General features: G+C 50.2%; 2 protein-coding genes across 3 annotated transcripts in view; one reads left to right on the forward strand and one right to left on the reverse strand.

Annotated features, from left to right (window-relative positions):
* The window catches only part of CDH23 (cadherin related 23), a 516,293-nt gene that overhangs the window by 43,286 nt on the left and 447,845 nt on the right, over nucleotides 1-25,162 (reverse strand). The window contains exons 37-38 of the mRNA XM_054034015.1: nucleotides 3,599-3,820; nucleotides 3,376-3,495 (exon numbers count right to left, since the gene is read on the reverse strand). Coding sequence (XP_053889990.1) covers nucleotides 3,376-3,495; nucleotides 3,599-3,820 — 342 coding nt within the window. The remainder of the gene's footprint in view (nucleotides 1-3,375; nucleotides 3,496-3,598; nucleotides 3,821-25,162) is intronic.
* The window catches only part of VSIR (V-set immunoregulatory receptor), a 50,620-nt gene continuing 39,575 nt past the window's right edge, over nucleotides 14,118-25,162 (forward strand). The window contains exons 1-2 of one of the 2 annotated variants that reach the window (XM_054034017.1): nucleotides 14,118-14,255; nucleotides 15,301-15,463. In XM_054034017.1, coding sequence (XP_053889992.1) covers nucleotides 15,379-15,463 — 85 coding nt within the window. In that variant the 5' untranslated portion in view covers nucleotides 14,118-14,255; nucleotides 15,301-15,378. Of the gene's footprint in view, nucleotides 14,256-15,128; nucleotides 15,464-25,162 lie in introns of those variants that run through there. The other variant, XM_054034016.1, reaches the window with a different exon arrangement.

Consider the following 25,162-nt stretch of genomic DNA (forward strand, 5'->3'; position numbering starts at 1 on the left):
AGTGGTATAGCAAGAGGGAGTTTCTGCCATGAAGAGCTTACAGACAAGACTTGCAAAGAATATTATTATCCCTGTTTGATTTTTTTTTTTTTAAACACAGATGGCCAATGCACAGAGAGATTAAGTGGCTTATCTATGATCACACAGGGAGCCTGTAGGCAGGGCTGGTAGTTGAGCCCACATTTCCCTAGTCTCAGCCCAGTGCCTTCACCACAAGCCTGCCCTTCTTCTTACAATCAGGTTTCTCATGCGAAAGTTCAAGGTAACATAGGGTTACCATACGTCCGTTTTTTCCCGGACATGTCCGGCTTTTTGGTAATCAAACCTCCGTCCGGGGGGAATTGCCAAAAATCCGAACATGTCTGGGAAAATACCGGCCGGGCACTTCCCCTCCCGGGCTCCAGCTGCTCTGCTCCTCCCCTGACTCTTCGGCTCTGTTTAAGAGCCGAGCTGCCCGAGCGCTATCGGCTTTGGGCAGCCCCCTTGCCTCCAGACCCCAGCCTCCGGCCGGGCACTTCCCCTCCTGGGCTCCAGCTGCTCTGCTCCGGCGGTGCAGGGTCCAGAGGCATGGGGGCTGCCCGAAGCCGGTAGCGCTCGGGCAGCTCGGCTCTTAAACAGAGCTGAAGAGTCAGGGGAGGAGCACAGCAGCCGGAGCCCGGGAGGGGAAGTGCCCGGCCGGGGGCGCAAGGTCCGGGGGCATGGGGGCTGCCCGAAGCCCGAGCGCTACCGGCTTCATGTTTTGCCGGGCAGCCTCCAGACCCTACGCCCCTGGCTGGGCGCTTCCCCTCCCGGGCTCCAGCTGTGCTGGGGAAGCGCCGGCCAGGGGCGCAGGGTCTGGGGGCTGCCCGGCAAACCGTGAAGCCGGTAGCGCTCGGGCAGCCCTTTTCGCGTGGCTGGGAAGGAGAAGGGGGAGTTAGGGCGGGGACTTTAGGGAAGGGGCGGAGAAGGGGCGGAGTTGGGGCGGAGCCAGGGGTGGGAAAGGGGCGGGGCCAGGGCCCCGTGGAGTGTCCTCTTTTTTATTTTTTAAATATGGTAACCCTAAAGTAACAAAATTTGAGATTCACTTTCTACAAAGAATACACTTAAAATTCACTGTTTGCACAAACCGTCTTGCCAGTAAATTATTCACCAGAATATTCACAGAAAATGAACACTACGGGCGAGGGAACACAGCTGAAGACAAGAGATTTGCAAACTGGAGGTGAATATTTATACGAAGTTGTTCACAGTAGATACTCAGCCCTTGTTAGGTACAAAGCCTAACAATGTTCTAGCATATTAAAACAGTATTAGGGAAATGAAAGTCTGGGACTGGATGGCTGGGTTTTCCCATTGTTATTATTTATTATTGTGATTTATTACTTCTATTGTGGTAGCACTTAGGAGCCATAGTCATGGATCAGGACTGTTCTAGGCACTGTACAAAGACAAAGCAAAAAGATGGCCTCTGCCCCAAACAGCTTATAATTTAACTACATATTGAAATATAAACAAACAGCTATTCCAATTGCATATGGTGAAAACAGCGATGAGGCCAGTTTAAGAATTTGGTTGAAGGTCGGGGGAGATGTGATATCATTCTGGACACAGAGAGATGTTGCCATTTGACTTCTTTGTTTTAAGTTGCAAAAGAAAGTTGGACGGACTATTCCAGTGGTTCTCAAACTATGGGGCAGGTCTCCCAAGGGAGGAGTGGGAATGTGTAAAGGGAGGCATGAGCTCTGTGCTTTAAAAAAAAATGTTTTTTTAGAACTCTGGCTGTCAGCCCCAGGTGACTGGGGCTCGTGCAGAAGGGCTGTGCATATCTGGGAGGTGGGATCAAGGGGACAGCTGGAGCCCCACCCAGGGCCAGCTCCAGGGACCAGTGCACCAAGCAGGTGCTTGGGGTGCCAACGGAAAGGGGAGGCACGTCCGGCTCTTCGGCGGCAATTCGGTGGCGGGTCCCTCAGTCCCTCCCGGAGGGAAGGACCAGCTGCCGAATTGCCGCCAAAGAATAAAGCGGCGGTGGTAAAGCTGCCGCCGAAGTGCCGCTGATCATGGCTTTTTTTTTTTTCCCCTTGCCATTTGGGGCAGCGAAAACACTGGAGCCGGCCTTGGCCCCACCACCCAAGCTTGGGCTTTCCTCTCCCCTCCCAACAATCCTTCACCTGGAGGTGGCGGGGCTCCAGCTGTTAGCCCTCAGGTGGCAGCAGCAGTGTAGAAGTAAGGGTGGCAATGGGGCACTAAGTCGGCTGTGAAAAGCGATATTGACGAATATCAATTTTCACATTGCCACCCTTACTTCTGTGCTGCTGCTGGTGCAGCGCTGCCTTCAGAGCTGGGTGGCAGCATATATACTTGTGGGGGCGGAGTGTAAATGACTACAGACACAAAGAAGGGGGGCACAAACAAATAAGTTTGAGAACTACTTATCTATTCAATTCCAGTAAAGAAACAGTCTCACCATAAATTGCCCCTTTATATGCTCACCTTGACAACCAAGTCCAATTCTGGTCAATAAGGATATAGCACAAATGGAAATGATCCAGAGAAAGGCAACAAGCAATTGGAGGCCTGGACAGACTTTCACATGGTGAGATTAGAAGGAATGGGAATGGTAGGTTTAGAAAGGAGATGAATAAAAGGGTGACTTGATAGAGGTACGTAAAGTAACAGATGATGTAGAAAAGCTCAGCCAGGCTCTGCTATTTCTCCTCCCCCAATACAAGAAAAAGGGGACACCCAAAGAAAAGAAATTTAAAAAGGATCAAAGGAAATAGTTTTTTTCCTAAACACAATAACACACAAATGATCAGGTTAATTAGACACGTAAAAACACACTTCCTTTCATCAAGGAAACACAGCAGCTGTTTAACAGGACACAACAATCCTGCACAACAGCTTAGATCAGGAAGTGATGGAGAATGAAGCTGTTAGTTGAAAAGTCAGGGGGAATTTTGACGGATATAACCAGGGGCCACAAAGTAATACGGGTGGGGGATAATATTAGAAAATGTGGGGTGCTCTGATGACGGGTCAGAAATGGCTCATGACTCAGCACATTTATTCAGTGTGAATCTGCTGCTCCCTTTGGGGGTGGGGAGATCATCACAATGAACTCGCCCCCTTCCTGTTCACTTCTATATTTTGCAACAACATTGTGGATAATAGCGTGCAGCTGCCACACATTGTTGAGCAAGGACTACTAGACAAAATGACCTAATCACCCCAGATGTGTAGAACTATTTGCGTTCCATAGAAGGGGGATATGAAACTTCTCAAAGGGGCACTACTGCACAGAATGTTGCAAGCCCCACCCCTCCAGCTTCCCACAACACCCCTCTCTCTAATGGTCTAGAGTAATTGTGGAACAGTGCTCCCATAGCAGCTACATACCGTTGTAGTGGTTGTGAGACGGCGTGATGGGATTGGACACTGGTCTGTGGCAGTGACAACCAGGGTGTAGCGTCCATGGCTGATCTCATAGTCCAGCTCCTTCACAGTGCAGATCTGCCCCTGAAAAGACGCACAAGAGTGGTGGGTTGTCTAGTGTGAGGAAAACTAACCAAACAAACGGGAGAAATAGGGTAACAGCATGAAGAGATGAAGTTCTACTAACTGTGGTGCTGTTTATGTGAAAGGTGCCCACGATATTTCCCTCTGCGATGGCGTATGCAACTGTGCCATTGGGCCCTTCATCACAATCCAGTGCCTTGATGGTAATGAGGGTGGCGTTGAGGGTGGCCGGGCCCTCATCCAGTGTGACTTCATACTGCTGTTGCTGGAACACTGGAGCATTATCATTCTCATCCAGGATAGTGACACACACTGTGGTAGTGGCCTGTGGGCAAAGAACTAACGCAGTTAGCGTCATGTGCTAAAAGAAATGTACAAGTCCTGGCTGCAGATCAATGATCTGGCTAGAGTGGGGTTGGTGGTGCAATGATCGCAGGATGGAGAATTCTTCTAGAGATAATAATAGTACATGTGAATTATTGCCAACAAAAAACTATGCTTTTCATACCTGTTGCACTTTTCATCTGAGGATCTCAAACCACCTTACAAACAATAGATAAGCATTTAACAAATCAGTAAACTGAGGCCCACAGAGGCTAAGTGACATGCCTGTTGTCGCACAGACCTTGCCTAGTTTTGTTTCTTCAACTGTTTTACTATTGTTGGTAGCAACACTGGGAGTTGTACTGGAGACTCGTTGCTGTCTAACCCTGCTCAGAACAGGCCTACAGGACACTGTTCTGTACCAGAGCTTCTATTGTTGTTACCAGCGATGGCAGCAACAATAGATAGAAAAAAGAAGTCTAATGTTGGCACTGCCAGAGTGAATCAGGGGAAGAGCTGGAAATAGGATGATGGATTTCCAGTCACATGATCTAACCGCTAAGCCACACTCGTCCACTGTTTAAGCAGAGTGTTCTTAGGACTCTTCCAACTTTTAATAACAGTGCCCAAGTGTCTGGAAATTTTTATTGCACAGTCTTTGTGGTCAGCGAATCACTGTAAGTTCTTCCAGTCACATCTCAATGGTAGATGATAACTGAAGTGCACAAGGACTGTCAGGAGAACTGTAAATCCATCAAAGTCTTCTTAATTATGCCCTTTCCTCTTTTAACAGGAGAAACATTTGACAAATGGCAAATGCACCGTAAGTCACACAAAGATGAGTTTCTTTTATTTTAGTGGCTGGTGAGGGACAAGAACATTTCTCAGGTGGGACACTTGGCAGGATGGCTGACTTTCCCCCTATGTCTCAATGGAATGCTCCTGTCCTCACCAGCCCGGTCTCTGAGCAAGAGAAACATTTTTACTCTGTCTTGTCACCTGCCACAGGAAATTTCACTCTGTAAGAAAGGCATGAAAGCGGAATGTGCCAATCTCACCCTGGCACAGGTCGATGATAGGGTGGGCGCAGTGACATTAGCAGCTGTGCATGTGACACAGGAAAGAGTTAGGGTAAATTAAAACAGGACAGTTGTGGGTCCCTCTGACCAGATTCTAGTTGCAAAAAACACTTGACTTTGTGCTAAATCTCTCCCTAATCAGAAGCCTCTTGTCCCTCAGGGAATAGTTTTCACAACAGCTCTGCAAAAATGTTGCACCAAAACCTCAAACCACACAATAGTCAGGTGGTTTCCTCTTTCCATTACAGACTCAAAATACGGGGCAAGTGAGTTGGAGAGTTTCTCTACAGAGTCGTACACTTCATTGGTTATGCACACTGAGCTGGCAGGCAGCAGGAGGGGCAGGAACACAGTCTCTACCCAATAACCTGTTGCAGTTTTACAGGACACTGCCACTAAACGTACATTTTATTGTTAAGATATCTCAACCACTCCTCCTCTTCTCTTTGTTCTTTCATCAGGTTCATAAACAACTTCCCCTTGACAGTGCCTGTCTGGTGCTGCAGGCAGAGAAGCTCTGTGACTAAGGGCTTGTCTACACTTACCGGAGGATTGATGCTTTGGCGATCGATGCATTGGCGGTCCATTTAGCAGGTCTAGTGAAGACCGGCTAAATTGACCGCTAATCGCTCTCCCTTCAACTCCTGTACTCCACCTGATTGAGAAGAGTAAGGGGAGTCGACCGGAGAGCATCTCCCTTTGATGTCGCGTAGTGTGGACCCCGCAGTAAATAGATCTAAGCTACATCGATTTGAATTACGCTATTCACGTAACTCAAATTGCGTAGCTTAGATCGACTTTTCCCTGTAGTGTAGACAAGGCCTCAGCCAGTCATTACTTTCTTCCTCCAGTGACCCTAATGCTACACAAACACTAACCTTAACCCCCAACCCTAATGCCTGCCTTGGTCACCTCTCCTCTTGACAGTGCCCATTCGATGCTGTAGCCAGATAGGCACTGTTTTGATTAACCTAACCCGTTTTGACCAGGAATAGGTAAATGATCTTGCCTGAGCCAGCCATTGTGTGGAGGAAGTCACAGTGCAAATCTCCAGCCAGTATTGCTTCTGATCAGAAGCAACCCCTGTTATTCCAATCCTGACCCACTACATATCCCCAACTCTCTCAAAGCACCTCAGTCCTGACCTGCACTGTGATTTTCTGACTCATTTCAACCAAATGGGATGGAAGTATGCAAAACAACTGGAAGGAGTGAGAGACAGGTAGCTCTGATGCCATAGTGTTCCTCTGCTTGGAGCCACAAATGACACTATGTGGAAAACAGACTTTTCTGCTCTTCCGGTTTTCTGACTTATCACCAAAATCAAAGGGATTCTTCCCACTGATGCCTAGAGCATTCCCTGGCATTTTAGAGTTGACTCATTCCTGGTCTTCTAAAGTTACTGCATTACAGATAGACAGACAAAGGGAGAAATGCCAAGGAATTAAGTGTTAAGCTCCACTTTGCTTGGCCAATTAGCTTCGCTAACCTTGTTTGATCCTTGGGCCCAGTTTCTAGGTAATTCCAGCTGATTAGTTTAGTCACAATTTTGAGATGAAACAAGTGGAATTCATCAATTTTGGCTATATTTTACTTTGAGATTTTGAGCTTGTTTGAACCTGCAATTCAAAATGAAACTCAGACAACAGATGGGGAAGTTGCAAACTTAAGTGGATCAAAATCAAATGTTTTCTTGACACGCTGTGAAGCAAAAGCAGTGAGTGCAAAACTTTTGCTCAGACTGGGAACAAGGTGAAGGCCCTTTTTACTCTACAAAAATGGAACGGTAACTGGGTTAGGGGGGAAACAGCAGGGCCCCTCAGAGAGATCACTTTATCTTACTCCAAATACTTAAACAGAAAGAGGACATTAGGTTTAAAAAAAAAAAAAAAAAGTGAAAATGTGACTTGCGTATGCAATGATGTGCAATGAAGGCAGTTGCCCCAATCTCCACCTTGTAGGATGACGTGGGAACTGAAGCCACAGCCTGTAATAATATAGCTTTTATCTGATGGATAAGTCAAGATGTGAAATACAAAAATTCTAATAAAAGATAAGGATTTAGGACGCTCTGTCCTTTGAAGCAGAGATTTGCTCTGCCTGTGTAAGGCTCTTCACAAGGGCACCTCATGAACAGTCTAAAGAAAAAACAAACAAACAAACATTCCAAACATACCAACCAAGCCAGCAGATCTGGATCCCAGGCGTTGCTGGAAGGATGGTGCTTCCTGTTATGAGTACTTTTCTAGCACTGGGGGATGTGATATAGAAGTAGTTCTTTGAGGGGAGAATTGAGTTATAAAGTGCTGCGCACTGGCACGCAGTGATTGTGCAGCTACTGTTTTCAGACAGCTAAAGAGAAACATTACAGAACACTTGGCGTGGGAAGTGGGAGAAACGAAATTGAGCCCCCCGAACCTCACAACATCTACAGTATATACAATCAAAACTTAAGTGATCTACAGCGAAGGGGGGATACTGTATGTGGCTGGACAACTGAGAGATTTTTAAATGCAAATACTACACATAGTGGGACATGTGTTCTTGACTCTACTGTTACAAGTAGTGAGGTTGGAGGAGGAGGAAGGGGAGGTTGATTAGTCAAGATTCATTTGCTGTTGCGTATATTTTCCCATTCCTGCTTGCCATCTCAAACTATGCACGAGTTAGGCCCATTCTCAGTAGGGTACAAGATTTCTCTCCAGGCAAAACACAAGGGACAGGATTCATTATATGCCTCCCCACTAGCATCTTGGCACAGTTTCATTCCAAATGCATTTAGAAGCTTGCCTGGCATGGGGGAGGGTCTCTCCTTTACCACTCACCAGTTCACCATGTCACACAGCCCAGTCATATCTCCTAAACTGAGCAGGGTGACACCTGCATTATAACATCACCCACAATCGCCACTATGGGCCTGCGTTTGGAATAGTGCCATATGATGCATTACAGTGCAATGAGACAACATCAGTATTGCAATGCCGCACTCATAGAGTCTTTGCCCAATGTCTCCTGCCAGCACCTCCATTGACTTTCATAGTCCAGCTCTCCTAACCCACATTTCAAATTACTCTCTCCTTTTTCTGCCTTCTACCATCCATTCTTCATGTGTTCTGAGATGCTCTTTCCAAAGAAGGCAAACGATTTTCTCTCATCCTCTGAAGGTTGGTTCTGTTGGGATCTGTACTGAGGTGGAATGGCCTCATTCCAGCGCAAAGCAGGCTAACTCACTCTGTTGGGCTCAGCTAAACTTACCTCTTCCTCCTCACAGGAAGTGCAGGGGTGTAGCAGGGTGATAACCCGTTCCTGCCCTGAAGGGCTTGAAATCAGCCCTGAGAGAGGGCTGAGGCTGCGAAAGGGCTGCTGGTAGGAAAAGCAGCAAGCCTCGGCTGATTGGGAACCAGCCACAGATGCGGCCATGCCCCAATCAGGGCCCAGCTGGCCCTTATAAGAGGACAATGGGCCAGGAGCACAGAGACACTTTCTCTCTAGCCTTTTGAGAGGGATGGACCTGGCTTCTGAGCAGGGTACCTAGACTGGAGCAGGGCTGGGGAAGGCCAGAGGAGCTGGGGAGCGCCAGCCTGGAAAACCCCCAGGCTGCAGGCCTTGCTAAAGGCCGAGAAGGTACTGGGGTTACAGAGGGGCAGCCCAAGGGTAGGCAGAGGCAGCAGGTCCAAACCCCCCTTGCCAGTGATGAGTGGCACTTACACTGCAGTCTGCCCTAGGAAATGGGGGCTAGGTGATGACTGGCAGTGGCCATAGACTGAGGCGAGGTAGGGATAGAGGGTGGGAGACCCAGATCTGTGAGCATACGGCCAAGGGGCAGCACTCCGGCCTGAAAGGGGCACCGGGGTTCAGGAGGGACTCAGGCCCAGCAGCAAGCGGGACTCTGGCCTGCAGAAGGCGCTCCGGAGGCTGGAAACGCTAATTCCCTGGATGACCAGCAGGAGGTGCTGCAGGGGTGAGTCCCGCCATTACAAGGGGGCAGTGCAGGAAGTATAAGAGCAGGGCCCTGCAGCTCCCTTGGAGCCAGAACAGGTAAAGAGCCAGACGTCCTTCCAAGGGAGCTGAACCGTCAGTGGAGCCCATGACTGGCTGCGGTGGGTGACGACTCCCCTGAGCCAGCCTGGAGAGAAGACCAGCTGATGACCCAGAAGACAGAGAGACTCAGAGAGGAAGTGGAGAATGAACTACATGGTGCAAAGACGAGGAGCCAGGCCCCCACGGCTGCAAAGCAGCCCCACCAGACAATGGTAGGAAGGATCCCAGGGAAACGAGGCAATGATTCAGCTGTGTGGGTGGAAGGCAGTGACCCCACGCTTCCCTGTCTACCCTGTGATGGGATCACCCATCACCTCTAGGGCCCTGGGCTGGGACCTGGTGGAGCAGGGTGGGCCCGGGTCTCCCACCCCTGGCCCCACACTTGGGGCTGAATGAGCACTAATCCCTAGACCCTTAGGCCTGAGCCATTGACTGCTGTTTGCTTAGCCCTTTCCCAGAAGGCCTTGGCCATTGACTGCTTATTTATGTAGCCCTCAGTTCCCCTCCCAGTCTGATGGAGATGGAGAAGCTGATAAAGTGGCTCTCCAAGAGCTAGCGACAGCAACAGGCAGTCCAGCTCCAGCAGCAACAGCAGCTCCACCAACAGCTGGGCAACCAACAGTAACAGCTGATTCGGGAATTGGGGGCCCAGCATCAGGGCCGGCTCCAGGCACCAGTGAAGGAAGCAGGTGTATGGGGCGGCCAATTGAAAGGGGCAGCACTCCGTCTGTTGTTGGGGCGGCACATCCGGGTCTGCGGCGGCAATTCGGCGGTGGGTCCTTCAGTCCCTCGCTTCCTCTTTGCCGGCACTTCGGCGGTAACTCAATCGCTCCGCTTCAGACTTCGGGAGCAACTCAATCGGTCCATTTCAGACTTCGGCGGCAATTTGGCGGCGGGTCCTTCACTCCCTCTCTTCCTCTTTGGCGGCAGCTCAATCGGGTTTTTCTTTTTTTTTTTCTTCGCTGCTTGGGGCCACAAAAAAGCTGGAGCCGGCCCTGCCCAGCATTGAGATCAACAGCAGCAATGCCTGCTATAGATCACTGCCATGCTGCCAGCCCCTGTGACACCAGGCCCCATGGGAGGGGCGATCCCGGCAGCCCTTCCTGCTCTTCTGTGCCTGACGATGACCCAAAGGCCTTTCTGGTCACATTTGAGTGGGTTGCCTCAGTGGCACAGTGGCTCCCTGAACAGTGGGCCAGTCTCCTAGCACCATATTTGACAGGCAACTGAAAAGCACGATCCTTGCCACCTTTGACATTACATCCAATACATTCTGGCAACATTTCTGGGGAGAGACATACCTACTGGGGGCCAGACTGCACATGGTCACGCAGCAGCTGAAGGACACCTGTTGGTGGTGGCTCTAGCCCAAGCAGTACACCAGGGTCGAGGTCACCAAACGGGTGGTCCTGGAGCAATTAATCACATCCTAACGCCACAAGGAAGGGCATTGGTCCTCTGTCTTCAGCTGGAGACCCTGAGGAAAGCGGTCATCTTAATGGAAAACTATGTGGCCACCGAAAGCCCCGTCTGCCCTTGCTATCAGAACCCAACCCACAGACTTTCCGGCCAAAAGAGGAACAACCCCCAAATCAAGAAACTTCCCAAGCTGTTGGCCGAGATTGAATGAGAGTCATACCAACAGGATCCTAGGTATTGGTGGCTGTCACCTGGAGAGTCAAGGAGGGCCACAGGGTCCACTGACCTAGTGAGGGAAACCCAGATGCCTGGAAGCCCGACCTTCTCGACAAGTCCCAGACACCGGCTTAAGTGGTCAGAAATGGGCCGATGTTTCACCTGCAGCCACCACGGCCATCTCTGCCAAGAGTGCCCCATGATGGACTGTGACTTCGGGCAAGTCTGGACCAGGGAGGCTCGTGCTTGGAAACAGCCCTCCAGCAAACTGACGAGCCCTGTGGAAATTGACGGGGTACGGGTCCCCATGCTCGTGGACTTGGGCTGCAGAGACTCGTCCGACAAGACCTCATTACCACCCCAAATCTGCAGTGGGAAGTCATCTCCTTAAATGTGTCCGCGGGGACATGAAGCTGTACCCCAGTGGGGGGCCACCATGAGAGTGAATGGTGAGACCAGAACCATGACAGTTGGTCTGGCCTCAAGACTGGCCTACCCGGTCATCCTCGTCTGGTGCTGAACAGGATTTATGAAGATTCTATGCACTGAGAACCTCGAGCCAGGCAAACTGAAGCCCACATTCAAGTGGGACCTCCTCAAGGAAACAGGGGAGACATCCAGTAATCCAGACACTGACATCGGGGGAGCCCGGGATGGTAAGCTTGACAGCCCTGACAAGAAGGCAGGCCCTGTTCACCAGCATGGGGAGCATCCACCAAACTCGAGCTCTGACTTTGGCTGAGATCAGTAAGAAGACCCTATGCTGAGTTGGGAGTATGAGCAACTGGCCAGAATAAACGGGAGGGTCACGGAGCCCCAATGAGCAATGCAGTACCCTTAGATTGAGCTAAAAGGGGACTGTCTATACAAGTGGACCACAACCCACAGATGCAAGAGGCCCAGACCCAGCTGGTAGTCCCCTGATGCCACAGGCAAACTGTCATGAGGCTCGCCCATAATGTCCCCGCTGCTGGGCATTTGGGCCACAAAAGGATGTTGGCCCAAATTTTGGCCTGTTTTTTTGGGCCAGGAATCCATTGGGAAGTCAAAGACTTTTGCAGCTCCTGCCCAGAGTGCCAGCTCATCACTCCACAGGGAGCACCGAAGGCTCTGCTTCTCCCACTATCCATGGTGGGGGTTCCCTTTGAGAGGCTTGCCATGGAGGTGGAGGGAATCCTCGAGAGGAGCATGGCCAGTTTCAGGTACATTCTGATGATCCTGGACTATGCTACTTGCTTCCCTGAAGCAAGCCCACTCTGTAATACCACAGCCCGGACCATTGCTGTGGAGTTACTCAAGGTCTTTGCTTGAGTGGGCCTTCCTTGAGAAATCTTGACAGACCAGGGGATGAACTTCACATGAAAGCTGCTTAAACAAGTCTGCAACCTGTTGGGCATTGAGATGATTTGGATGTCTGTTTATCACCCTCAGATGGACAGCTGAGTTGAGCGTTCAACTGAACCCTCAAGGGCGTGCTTTGGAGATTCTCCCCAAGAGAGCTCCACTACAGGGACCAGCTCATCCCCACTCTGCTACTCGCAATCCAGGGAGTTCCTCAATTGTTAACTAAGCGCTCTTCATTTGAGCTGCTTTATGGGAGGCAGCTATGGGGAATCCTGAACGTGGCGGGTGAGAACTGGGAGCAGGCACCTTCTCTGTCGCAAGGTCTCCTGCAGTATATCCTCTGACTGTGCGACTGACTTGAGAAGGTGGGGCCTTAGCATGCAAGAATCTCCACAATGCACAGAAGTCACGGGAGCAGGCTTACAACCAGGAAGCTTGGGGAAAGGGCCTTTGAGCCTGGAGATAGAGCTCTCCTGTAGCTCCTCTCTGAAAACTCAAAACTGCTTGCCCTGAGAAATCTGGCAGCCGGACAAGAGAAAGAAACTACAGATGTATCATTTGAAACCCTGATGTGATTGAGAGGGGTTGCTGATTGCCCAGTATAGCCCTGAGCCAGAGTTGGGCCCACAGGCTCCAGTCCTGACAGACTTTGAGGAACCCCAAATTGGTGACACCCTGATTCCCAAACAAAGGAAGCAAGTCAGGAATCTATTAAAAGCATTTCCCAAGACCTTTATGGCCTGGCCGGGACAAACCACTCTTGTGCAGCATGTGATCCTGAGAACCCCGGGGGAGATCGTCTGAGAGAACACTCAGCCCCTGCCGTGGTGAATGTGAGAGATGGTGGAGAAAGAGGTCTGAGCAATGGTAGAACTGAGGGTGATTGAGGAGTCACAGAGTGAGTGGCGTAGCTCCAGTGTTCTGGTCCCTCAGGTTCTGTAGAGACTTTAGGAGGGTGAATGCCATATCAAAGTTCGATGCATACGCGATGCCCCAAGTCAATGAATTGCTTGACTGGCTCAGCAAATCTTGCTAGACCTTCACAAAAGGGTACTGGCACATTCAGCTGGATCCAGCCTCCAAGGAGAAGACAGCCTTTGCCACCCCAGTGAGACTATACCAATTTACCAGGATGCCCTTCTGGCTCCATGGGGCTCCCTCCACCTTCCAGCAGTTTATGGACCATATCTTATGGCCCTAAGGCACTTATGCCGCCATCTACTTGGACAACGTGGTCATGTATAGCAGTAAGTGGGAGGACCATCTCAACAAGTGGCGGCCATCCTTCAAGCCTTACACACAGCTGGACTCATGGTGAATCCCAGCAAATGCAAACTAGGCTGGGAGGAGACCACCTATCTAGGATACATTCTGGAGTGTGGTCAAGACCACCCCTTGTGGGTAAAGTCCAGGCCCTTCAGACCTATCCGCTGCTGCAACGAAAGAAGTTCCTGGGATTAGCGGGCTATTACTGCCGCTTTGTCCCCAACTTCTCATTGATCCTAGCCCCCTTGACATAACTTCTGAAGGACAGCCCTGACGAGTTCGCTCGACACAAGACCGTGCTCAAGCCTTCCAGGCACTTAAAGACCTCCTGTGACAACCCATGCTGTTCAGCACTGACTTCTCTCAAGAGTTTGTCCTTCAAACCAATGCCTCAGAAGTGTCTCTGGGAGCAGTCCTCTCCTGAGAAGGGGAGAATAGCACCCCATGATTTACATCAGTTGGAAGCTGTTTCCACACAAGTGCAACTACTCCGTGATTGAAAAAGAGGCCCTCACTGTCAAGTGGACCGCAGAAGCCCTGCAATAGAGCCCCCTTTCTTCTAGTGACTGATCACTGCATGCTGCAAAGGAGACCAAACCATGGTTAATGAGGTGACATCTGATCCTCTTACCATATACTTTCTCAGTTCAACACTGAGCCGGTAAAGGCACACAAACATGATTTCTTTTCCCGGGTGGGGGAAGGTGAATCTCAGTTCCTCGGGGATGGACTTAAGGGTGTGTGTGTGTGAGATGAGGTGGAATGGCCTCACTCTCGCACAGAGGGGGCTAACTCACTCTGTTGGCCTCAGCTAAACACGTGCAGGAAGCGTGGGGGCAGGGCCGGAAATATAAGAGCAGGGTCCTGCAGTTCTGTTGGAGCCAGACGTCCGTCTCAGGGAGCCGAACCGCCAGCACAGCCCATGACCGGCTGTGGCGGGTGATGACTCCCCGGAGCCAGCTGCTGCCCCAGGAGACAGAGAGACCCAGAGAGGAAGTGGAGAGTGAGCTGCTTGGTGCAGAGACAAGGAACAAGGTCCCTGATGCTGCGGAACAGGGCCACCAGATGACAGTAAGAAGTAACCCAGGGAAACGAGGCATTGACTCAGCTGTGGTGTTTGGAGACAAGGCAGGGACCCCATGCTTCCGCACCACCCCTGTGATGGGATAACCTGTCACTTCCAGGGCCCTGGGGTGGAACTCAGTGGAGCAGGGTGGTCTTGGGTCTCCCTACCTCTGGCCCCCCACTCGGAGCTGGATGAGCACTAACCCTAGGCCTATAGGCCTGAGCCATTGACTGCTTGAATACTCAACCCTTAAGCCTGAAGGACTGATCTGCTCTGCATGTCCCCATCTCTCCCCTGTCCAGGGGGCTGAGCTACCACTTGCTCAGTGACTCAGCTGCAAGCCCGGGTGCCCGAAAGACCAACTCGGCATGAGTACCAATTCTCCGCAGCTGCCAAAGGGGGCCGTCCCTACCCCTGAGACACAGGACCCTTACAAGATCCAATAGTATCTCCTGAAAGGGGGAAAAAACCATGATTACGCTAGGAAAGGGTCACTTACCAGGCGAAATGGACTCTGGATTCTGATCCTGAATGAGCCCCTCACACAACTTGTGCTTCAATCAACTCAGCTAGAAATTGGGTTCTTTAAAAAAGTACAAACTTCACTGAAACCTGGATAGTGCATCTGAGTTGTACTTTCTTGTGAGGAAAGCATATTTTGAAGTGTCTAACTAGCTACCTCCAAATGTAACAAATCAGCCTCCTGCTACCCTAATCCACTTATTTTAAAACCAGTAACATATAAATGGAAAACAGAATGAAGTGCTGCATTTCACAGTTGTGTGTGTGCATGTGGCCACCTAATCTCTCAGTGCATGTGTTTTGTGTGCCATGGAAGTAGACAAGCTGAATTTAGCAGTCCTGCCCAGTCACAGTCCCCTGTTGATTTCAGGAAACCTGCAGGGATTGGACCATTGTGTTGAACAGCACAAAGTTTCTTTTCTTCCTCTGACCTCCTGGGGGTGCTCTCAGCTCCTCTCTCAAATTACAGTATGCATTATCTCAGTGAAATTTCCTGTGTATGCAACTCTCTTGCTCCTTCTGTCTCAGGGTTGCTCCGAGTGCGCGTGTAAGATACAGGACAGAAAAATCCTGGAGAAGGGCTAGCTCCAATTTCAGCGAGTAAAGATGGATGTTTACCACAGTCATGCAATGAACGGCGTGTGGAAGGGCTGGGTGCTGCTCATCGCTCTCTACCTGGCTTTCTACCAAGGTAAAGTCAGATTGGTTTTCCTCTCCCCAAAAAGGAGAGGAAAGGAAAACCTAATTTTCTATCCACTTTCTGTATCCACCCTCTTTTTGTTTGCTCAGAAGTCAGAGGAATTCCAGCGTAGGTAGATATGTGTTATTTACTTTCTCACCTTCCTCCCTGTGTTAAGATTCAAGGGAGATTTCTCAAAGACTCTTAAGGAAGGGGCTCTCTTCTGGGGATGGCTGAAGAGTGCTGTTTATGTGGGGGTAAGAAGGGGAGCTGTTGTGTTTGTTAAATTCTGCTCCCTGCAATTACTGTCCTCCTTTTTCCTTCACTTTGAACTAATTTGTGTGTCAGAACAAAGCCAAATGATAAACAAAACAACAGCGCTGGTCCCATAAAGGGATATTGAGAATGTGCAGAGATGAAGAGCTAGATTATTTTCTATTTGCTGCTTAACCCCAGCTCTTTTGGAGGTATAAGCACAGCACATTTGCCCTGGGTTCTAGGTGAATAGAGTCTTTCATTATTAACAGAGTGGCAGATAGAGGCAGTTTGTTTGAGTTCAAAGAAGACCATCTTTGTAGTCTATAGAGATGCTCATCTTTGCTGTCATTACTGCGCATGTGTTTGTGTACACACATTAGGAAGCTGTCACTTCTGCCTGCTTCTCTGGGCATACAGGACACCAATCAGAGTAGACTTTTCATTGATCTATTAACTGGGTGCTCCCCAGTTTTCAGAAACTGAGCTGTCGAGAGATCACTGTCGGGCTCTGAAGTTTTCCCTACTCCAATAGTCTTGAGTATTTCTAAATAAGTTGGATACCAGCAAAGCTGCCAGCCTTCAGCTGCTGCTTTGGTGCCCTCAGCTGGCCTCGAATCAGGGTCACTTATCTCATGTGTGATGTCTCACGGCCTTCGCTGAACACAGAGAAGAGTTTTGTAATTGGGGCTTCTGATGTCTGCAAGTAAAAGTTGCTCAGTGAAAATTAAAGACAGAACAGGTTAACAAATAAAGGGCTACAAGCTGAAAGTGGGGTTCTATAATGATGCCTGAAACTGCAGGGAAATGATTGTGTGGGACATGATGCTCTGATCCTAACACACGCTCCCTGCTCTGTTGCTGCCAATGTGACCTAAAGAAAAATCCACCCTGACTCCAAATCTGGGAATCAGCTTAATGCTGGGCAGCCACAAATGTTTGTTTCATATAAAGAAGAAAAAAACCTCATGTTCTCCCCCACACACCTCATTTCCCATTTCCTGGTTACTAGCTGCCAGATTTACTGATGGCTGTGGTGTGTGAAAGGAGAAATCTGCCACAAAATAGGTCTTTTTAGTCAGACAATAATTGCTAAGAACTTCTATGATTTGGGGAGATAAATAACTGTTGTTATCGTTGTTTCTGCATGCCACACACCAGAGCCCCCTTGCATCCTTCTCATTCCCCTTTGTAAACTCTCTGTGCCTTCCTCCCATGCCCCTCTATTTCAAGGGCTCTCTGCACTGCCACCCCTTCTCTTATGCTAGAGACTCTGTGTGACCCCCAATTCTCCTCTCCCTGCCATACCAGGGTCCCCAATTTTCCTCCCTGTGCCAGGAACTCTGTGTGTATTCTTCCCCCCACCCCCCACACTCCTATTTCTTTTCTTTCTGTCTGGGAGATAAGTCATTCAGAGAGTCAACATTTTAAAACTGTATTGAAAAGAAGGGCAGAGCTGAGATGGGGTACTTTTATGCTGGGAGGTGTAAAAAGCTTCCATCAGCTGGTTCTTTGATCTACAGCAGGGATCTGCAACCTTTGGCATGCGGCCCGACAGGGTAAGCACCCTGGTGGGCTGGGCCGGTTTGTTTACCTGCCGCGTCCGCAGGTTCGGCCGATCGTGGCATTGAGGTGAGTGTAAGACTTCGCTTTGCTCAGCCAAAAATGTCAAAATCCAGAAACTTCAGGCAGCTGGCTGGAAATTGATCAGATACTGGTACACATCAGTAAATGCAAGATCAGGCCAAAGAGTTGCCATGCTTTTTAGCTCAAAACTATGCCAGTCAGACCAGTGGAGTGCTGGGATGTGGATGAGAGTGTAACACAGACCATGCAGGAGACTGGAATTCAGGAGTAGAGCTGGCAGGTGTCAGAAAGGGCAGGAACACAATCTCTAGCTTTGAGCCTATAACAATTATACATAAGCCCCTTCGTTTTCAGTTTAAACGGATTTTTACCAATAAAATGCCAGGTTTGACTGAAAACGAAGGGCCCTAATTATACAGCATACTTCCACTAAACCTCATATTTGATTGGCAGGTTGTCTAAGCCACAGCTCTTCCTCTCTACCTTGTTTTATCCATCTCAATGCTACTGCTCAGGCTCCTCCGCTGTTTCATGTTAACAACAAGGTGCTGCGGGCAGAGGAGCCTGAGCAGTAGCATTGTGAAATCAGAGGGAACTCAGCCAGTCATCACTGATTCCCTCCAGAAACCTTAACCCCAACGTTAAACCCTAACCCTGCTGCCTTCATGGTCATCTCTCCCCTTGATGGTGCCCATTTGGTGCTACATAGGGTTGCCAACTTTCTAATTGCACAAAACTGAACACCTTTGCCCCTCCTCCTGTCCCGCCCCCCTCCCTCCAGCCTCCCTCCCTCCATCGCTTGCTCGCCCCCCACTCACTTTCACTGGGCTGGGGCAGGGGGCTGTGGTGTGGGAGGGCGTGAGGGCTCCAGCTGGGGTTGCGGGCTCCAGAGTAGGGCCAGAAATTAGGGGTTCAGGGTTCAGGAGAGGGCTCCGGGCTGGGGCAAGGGGTTGAGGTGTGGGAGGAGGTGCAGGCTTGGGTTGGGAGTGTAGGCTCTTGGGTGGGCTGGGGATGATGGGTTTGGGGTGCAGGAGGGGGCTCCGGGCTGGGGCCGAGGGGTTTAGAGTCTGGGAGGGGGCTCCGGGTAGGGGCAGGGGGTTGGGGTGCACGAGGGGGTGCAGGGTGTGGGAGAGAGTTTGTGTACGAGAGGGGGTTCCAACCTGGGGCAGGAGGTTCAGGGGGCAGGGTCTGGGATGGTGTTAGGGTGCGGGAGGGGGTTCCGACCTGGGGGAGGGAGTTCAGGGTGTGGGCTCTGGCCGGGCGGCGTTTACCTCAGGCGACTCCTGGTTGGTGGCATAGCAGGGCTAAGGCAGCTTCCCTGCGTGGTATGCGTTGCCTGTGGCCCACCCCTGCAGCTCCCATCGGCTGTGGTTCCTGGCCAATGGGAGCTGCGGAGCTGGCGCTGGGGGCAGCATGCGGAGCATCCCTGATCGCCCCTGCGCCTAGTGTCTGGACATGCCGGCTGCTTCTGGGAAGCTGTGCAGAGCCGGGGCAGGCAGGGAGACTGCCTTAACCCTGCTGTGCTGGCAATTGGACTTTAAATGGCCCGGTCAGCAGTGTTGACCGGAGCAGCCAGGGTCTCTTTTCGATCAGGCGTTCCGGTCAAAAACTGGATGCCCGGCAACCCTAGTGCTGCAGGCAGAGGAATCTCTATAGATGAAATAAAACCGTTTTGACTGGGCAAAGATAAAAGAATTCACCGGAGCCAGCCAGGAATGGTGTGGAAATCTCCAGCCTCACTCCTACTCAGCCAATATTGCTCCTGATTTGAAGCAGCCGAATACTAGTTCAGTCTTCAGGCCCTGCACTTATGTCAAAGCACTTCAGGCCTGGCCTGCAGTTTCATTTGCTGACTCATTTCAACCAATGGGATTGAAGCATGCAAAGAACCTGGAAGGAGTGCTTAATGACAGACTGAGTTACCACTGAGGTCACAATGTAGCACCAAATGGGCACTGTGTGGAAATCAGACTTTTCCCATGTTCCAGTTTCCTCGTTGTCACCAAAAATCAATGGGATTCTCCCCCACTGACACCTAGAATGTTCCCTGACATTTTGGAATTAATTGGACTTTGCCTTTAAAAGTTATCTCATTACAGGCAGACAAGTGCCACTGAGTTGAGTGTTAGACCTCACTTTGCTCAGCCAATAAACTGAGTAGTCTGTACAGTGCCCAGCAAGCTAGGGACCTGTTTCTGATTGGGGGCTCTGGGTGTTAATATAGCACCAGTAATAATGTTACTCTGGTGAAAGAGGGATGGTTGCCTGCCCTTGTGGAAATTGCCAGTTGCACCTTCCTCTGGACACATTTATATGGATATTTAAGCAATCAAACAAAGAAAGATTTTCAAAGTTCAACAGATATTAAAACTAGTCCTTGATTCCAACATAACTAGGGTTACCATATTTTGAGCCTCCAAAAGGAGGGCACTCCACGGGGCCCCGCCCCCACCCCGCCCATGCCCCCGCCCAACTCCGCCCCTTCCCCAAAGTCCCCGCCCCAACTCCGCCCCCTCCCCTGCTTCCCGCGAACATTTGATTCGCGGGAAGCCTGAAGCAGGTAAGGGGGGGTATGGGGGGAGGAGGCGCAGCCCAGGCTGGCCCCCGCGGTGTTTCCAGTCTGGGTCGGCTCGGGCCCTGGGGTGCCGGCCCCAGGCCCGGCCCCTGGCCGAGCACCCCCGGCCCGCCCAGCACTGCCGGTCCCCGGCCCCCGGACCCCTGGCCGAGCACCCTCTGGCCCCGCCGGCCCCCCGGCCCGCTCAGCGCCCCCCAGCCCCGCCGGCCCCCTGGTCCGCTCAGCACCCCCTTGGCCCCCGGATCCCCGGCCGAGCACCCCCCGGCTTCGCCGGCACTCGGCCCCGCCGGCCCCCGGCCCCGCTGGCCCCCGGCGCTCGGCGCCCCCAGGCCCCGGCACCGCCGGCGCTCGGCCCCCCTGGTCCCCGGCCCCGCCGGCGCTCGGTGCCCCCGGTCTCCGGCACCCCCGGTGCTTGGCCCCGCTGGCTCCCGGTCCCCGGCACCGCTGGCGCTCGGCCCCGCCGGCTCCCGGTCCTCGGTGCCCCCGGCGCTCGCCCCCGGTCCCTGGCCCCGCCGGCGCTCCCGGTCCCCGGCACCGCCGGCGCTCAGCCCCGCCGGCCCCCGGCCCGGCCCCCGACCCCCCTGGTCCCCGGCCCCGCCGGCGCTCGGTGTCCCCAGCACCCCCGGCGCTCGGCCCCGCCGGCCCCCGGTCCAGCACCGCCGCCCGCATGTCCCGATTTTCCTGGACATGTCCGGCTTTTTGGGATTTCCCCCCGGACGGGGATTTGGAGCCCAAAAAGCCGGACATGTCCGGGAAAATCCGGACGTATGGTAACCCTAACATAACACTTCTTACCTGTACCTCTAAGGCAGAGGTTCTCAATCTAATTACTATTGCGGGCTGCATATGTGTTATGTGGGCCATATCCATACAATATATATAATACCTGTATGGCCCTGAAGATGTCACATAGGCCGCAGCTGTGTGCTGATTGGGCCCCAGGTTGAGAACCTCTGCTCTAAGGTAACTTTTCTGCTGTTCACACTCTGGGCATGGCCTTTCAGAGCAGACATCCTGTCTTGGGCTCAGGTTCTTGGGAGGCCCCTGCAAACACTCTTCTTTCAAAGGTGTGTCCTGCCAACAGTCAGGCCTCCTGCAATCCACTATTAGTATCACCCTGCCAGGCATTCTGCACAGAACAGATTAGTGGAAGGGCAGGTTGCAGAGCATTGGTTAGGACAGGAATGGACCTGGAGTGTCCACCGCTCTGTGGGTAATAGGGGGAACAGAGAGAGACTACTCAGCTGATGGTACCCTGTGCTACTAAAGGGGGTGAAGACAGCACTACACAAGGGGCAAAGAGTGAAAGGGACTCCAGGATAGTGAAGCTCTGCTTATAGTGTCTTGTGTAGATTAAAATGCACTTTACTGTGGGCCTGATTCAAAACTCACTAAAATCAAGGGGAGTCTTTGTAATGTCTTCAGTGGGTTTTGGATTAGGCTCTAAGTGAGGGATTCACTATTTTTAGCCATCTAGGACATTGGAGCTAAACATCAGGTCGCATTTAAAGTAATATGCTAATTCAAGTTTATTATTATTTGTCTTTGGTAACGCTCATGGTGGGCTGGATGCTTTTCCGACAGATGAGAAGAGACTGTCCCTGTCCTGAAGGGTTGCCAGTCTAAGGGCTTGTTTATAGAGCCCTGCAAATCTGCAGATATCCACGGACCATATTTGCAGATCGCATGCGGATGCAAATTTTGTATCTGTGCAGGGCTTTACTTGTTTATACAAACAGTGCACAGCAAGCTCAACTGTAAATCTACCCTGACCCAGCCTGCCACACAGTAAGTGAGTGCCCTTGTGGACTCTGCTGCTGCTCACTAAAACTTCCATAGTGCACTTTATTCGACTCGTGTTTCAAAGTGGGATAGATTAAAGCGCACGACAGAACTTCCAGTGTGTGGCAGCAGGATTCCCAAAGGCAGTCAGTGCACGGTACGCTAGAAAAGGCAGATTTACACGCCAGCTTGCTGTGCCTTAATTTCATACAGACAAGCCATAAGAACAGACAGAGCTTAGGGGAAGGGCCAAGAAAGCCAGGGATGTAACCGTATGTGCCGGGTGTCCCTAAACCTCCAACTGCCAGAAGCTGGGACTGGACAACAAGGAACAGATCACTTGAAATTGGCCTGTTCTGTTCCTTCTCTCTGAAGCATCTAGCACTGGCCACTGTCAGAGACAATACTAGCTCAGTGGACCATTGGTCTGACCCAGCCTGGCCGTTCTTATGTTCTAATGGCAAAGGGATCTCTGTCTAGAGCCAGGCAAATAACATTTTTTTGTTTTGTTTTTTTGGCAATTTAAAAATGTCCAAAAAATTTCAGGGTGGACAGAAAATGAAATGAATTGAAAAGATTTAAAAATGTAATTCAGATGAAATGAAACATTTTGTTTCAGTTTAGCGCATTTTTAAATATTTGACATTTTAAAAAATAAAATTACTGGAAATTTTGAAAGAAAAGCTAGTTTCAAACCAAAAAATTAAAAAAGGTTTGTTTCAAAAATTTCAAAACAAGACATTTAGATTTTTGGGAATTTTTTTAGATGAATAATTTGGTAAAGCCAACATGAATTCACAGAACATTTTTGTGTAACTGAATCTGCACTTTTTGCTGAAAAAATAGGGTTGGTCACAAAATTTTGCCCATCTCTTTTTCTGTCACAAAAAGTCAATTAGATTCCATCTAGAGCTCATGCAATTTTCTTTGTGAAACCCCAAAAGAAGTAACACTCATGATTTCTAAATATATCAGACACTTGAACATCAGGTCACGTTTGCTATTGCTCATTAACCTTTCAGCAAGTCACGCCTGGGCAACATTGTGAGCGAAGGTAACACTTCAGGTGGAAACAATGAGAAAGTTAGTGGTTTCACATGTAGTTTCAGCAGAGTTTCACTTTGAATTTTTTCTTGGAACCTGAAACAAAGCAAAACTAAAAGACGAGGCCACCAGAGAGAGAGCCCCTGGAACATTCTATGCTAGGTCACAGAGAGCATCTTTGTGTATTTGGTGTATTTCCATTGACAAATTTACACAGGATTCTAAGTTTTGGTTGCAGGGTTTCTTCTGAAAGTGGATTGATGCAGTGAAGGAATGGATGGGTAAGGTTCTACAGGAGTGCTAAGTGAGGTTCTGTGGCTTGCAATGTGCAGGAGGTCAGACTAGGTGATCATGTTGGCCCCTTCCGGTCTTAAAGCCTATGAATCAATAGACATATTAAAAGAATAGATCTACAGTGATTGTCTGCACTGTGAAAATGACTAATAGTTGACAATGGTTCCTCCCTGGTCCTTCCAAGCAATTTTGAAAACAGTTTAGCTGCTAGTGTAGATGGGTCAAACCTATCAATACAATCTCACTTGCTGTAATGATTTGGTCCAATCTACACTGGCAGCTGATCTGTATTCAACACAACTGAGAGGAGGCCAGGAGAGGCACTGTCAATACAAGATGCTTTTCCCAATGTAGATGTATTTTAACAGAAGTACGAACTCCCCACATTTATCTCACTGGGGTGAAAACTCTGAAGCCCAGTGATAACAAATTAAGTCTTGCAACATTCATGAAAATGTACAGCCTGGGTACAAAATCTACCTGCCTACCCTTACTGTCATGATCAGGAGGCGCATAATAGTTTTCCCTCCCCCACTAACAGCAGAGAGAGCACCCCTCCTCTCCTTGGCTAAGCGAAGCACTCCTTCCTCACAGTTCCCCCTCCTCCTTGGCTGGTGGGCTAAAGGATCTCCATCCTCTTGTTAAAATCTACTTCAACCACTGGTCATGGAGAAGATAATGAAAAAACTGATGATGTTTTACTCAATTGTTACAAAAATAAATAAATAAAATATTGTATTTACCCGCTCTGGGAAAGTGAGTGAGCAGAATGTTGCTATGCTGATGCTGGCAGAGAAGGGAATAGCAAAAAACAAGGGGGATTGAAAAGGGAAGAGCTTTGGAAGATCTCTCAGAGGGCACAGAAATTCTCAGAGAAATGAGGGGAGGAGCTTTCATTTGTTTAAACAAAATTCTAGATGAAATCAAATTAATTTTATTTTAAGAAATTCAACAGTGATACAAAGTTAATTAAGGGACCTTAGGGTTTTCCTTTGCGTTTTGCTTATTGTCTTAAAAACATCTTGCAAATTTAGAACTGAATGGTGAGGAGAAATCATGCCTTCCTTGATGTCCCCAGGATGCTTGCATCATTCTCTGTTGCATTGGCTCACCACAGATTGCAGGAACACGGAACTAGATTACACAACCAATGGCACAAAGCTGTGTGTTGGTTGGTTGGTCTGAGGCAAAACTATTTGGACCGAAATGCTGGAGGTGAGGTGGGATGCACTGAGACACTCGTCTCTTCCAACTGTAGTCCAGATACTCCTGAATACCACCAACCAGCTACCAGAGACTCCAGCAGCCTCACTGTATTCTCAGGGCTAGATAGGCTCAATGTATGACCTGCACCCCTCCCTATGAGACCAAGGGCTACTGTGAGTTCTAGGCAGCAGCTCTGTCAGCTGTGCAGAAGGAACCCCACATTACTGTCTAAGCTAGCAGGATATTTCTCTCAGCTAGACACCACTTGCATACTACTCTACAAGCTGTTTTTTCCAGATTTGTATTGGGCTACTATGGTGCTAGTTATCTGCTAAGAGAAGGACTCCCTGAGAGCGGACAGAAGCAAAGGTCATTTTGTGCCCTTACTTCTAAAACTAGGTCTGATTAGGGGTTAGTGAAAGCCACAGATCCGCCCCTGCTATATTTGTGTCAGATCTACCACCTGCACTGATTCCAGTGGGAAAGTCCTGATTAGGATGGGGCAGCACAACACTATCAGCTAGGCCTTCTGCGCCATCAAAACCTCCTGAAATCGCTGTGAGGCCAATGCCATGTCAAGATGTCACAACATGATTTGGTACCACATGATATTTCGATTAAGAAAAATTAGAACAATATAAAATTAACATGGCACACATTAGTCAGGCCTGCACAACATGCGGCCTGGGGGCCACATGCGGCCCGCATGGGCTCACTGTGCGACCTGCAGGGGTTGAGTAGGTGGGCTCACTGTGCGGCCCGCAGGGGGGTGAGTAGGCAAGCAGTGGGTGAAGTGTGGGGCTGAGTAGGAGAGCAGGCGGGGAGTGAGTAGGTGAGCCAGGGGAGGGGGGCTGAGGAGGCAAGCGGTGAATCGTGGCTGACCTGTTCTACTGATCTGGTCTGGCTCCCATCCCCTCTCCCAGGGCCAGCTCCAGGCACCAGCAAAACAAGCAGGTGCTTGGGGCGGC

This window comes from Malaclemys terrapin, chromosome 7, assembly GCF_027887155.1.
Source record: "Malaclemys terrapin pileata isolate rMalTer1 chromosome 7, rMalTer1.hap1, whole genome shotgun sequence".
Classification (NCBI taxonomy): domain Eukaryota; kingdom Metazoa; phylum Chordata; order Testudines; family Emydidae; genus Malaclemys; species Malaclemys terrapin.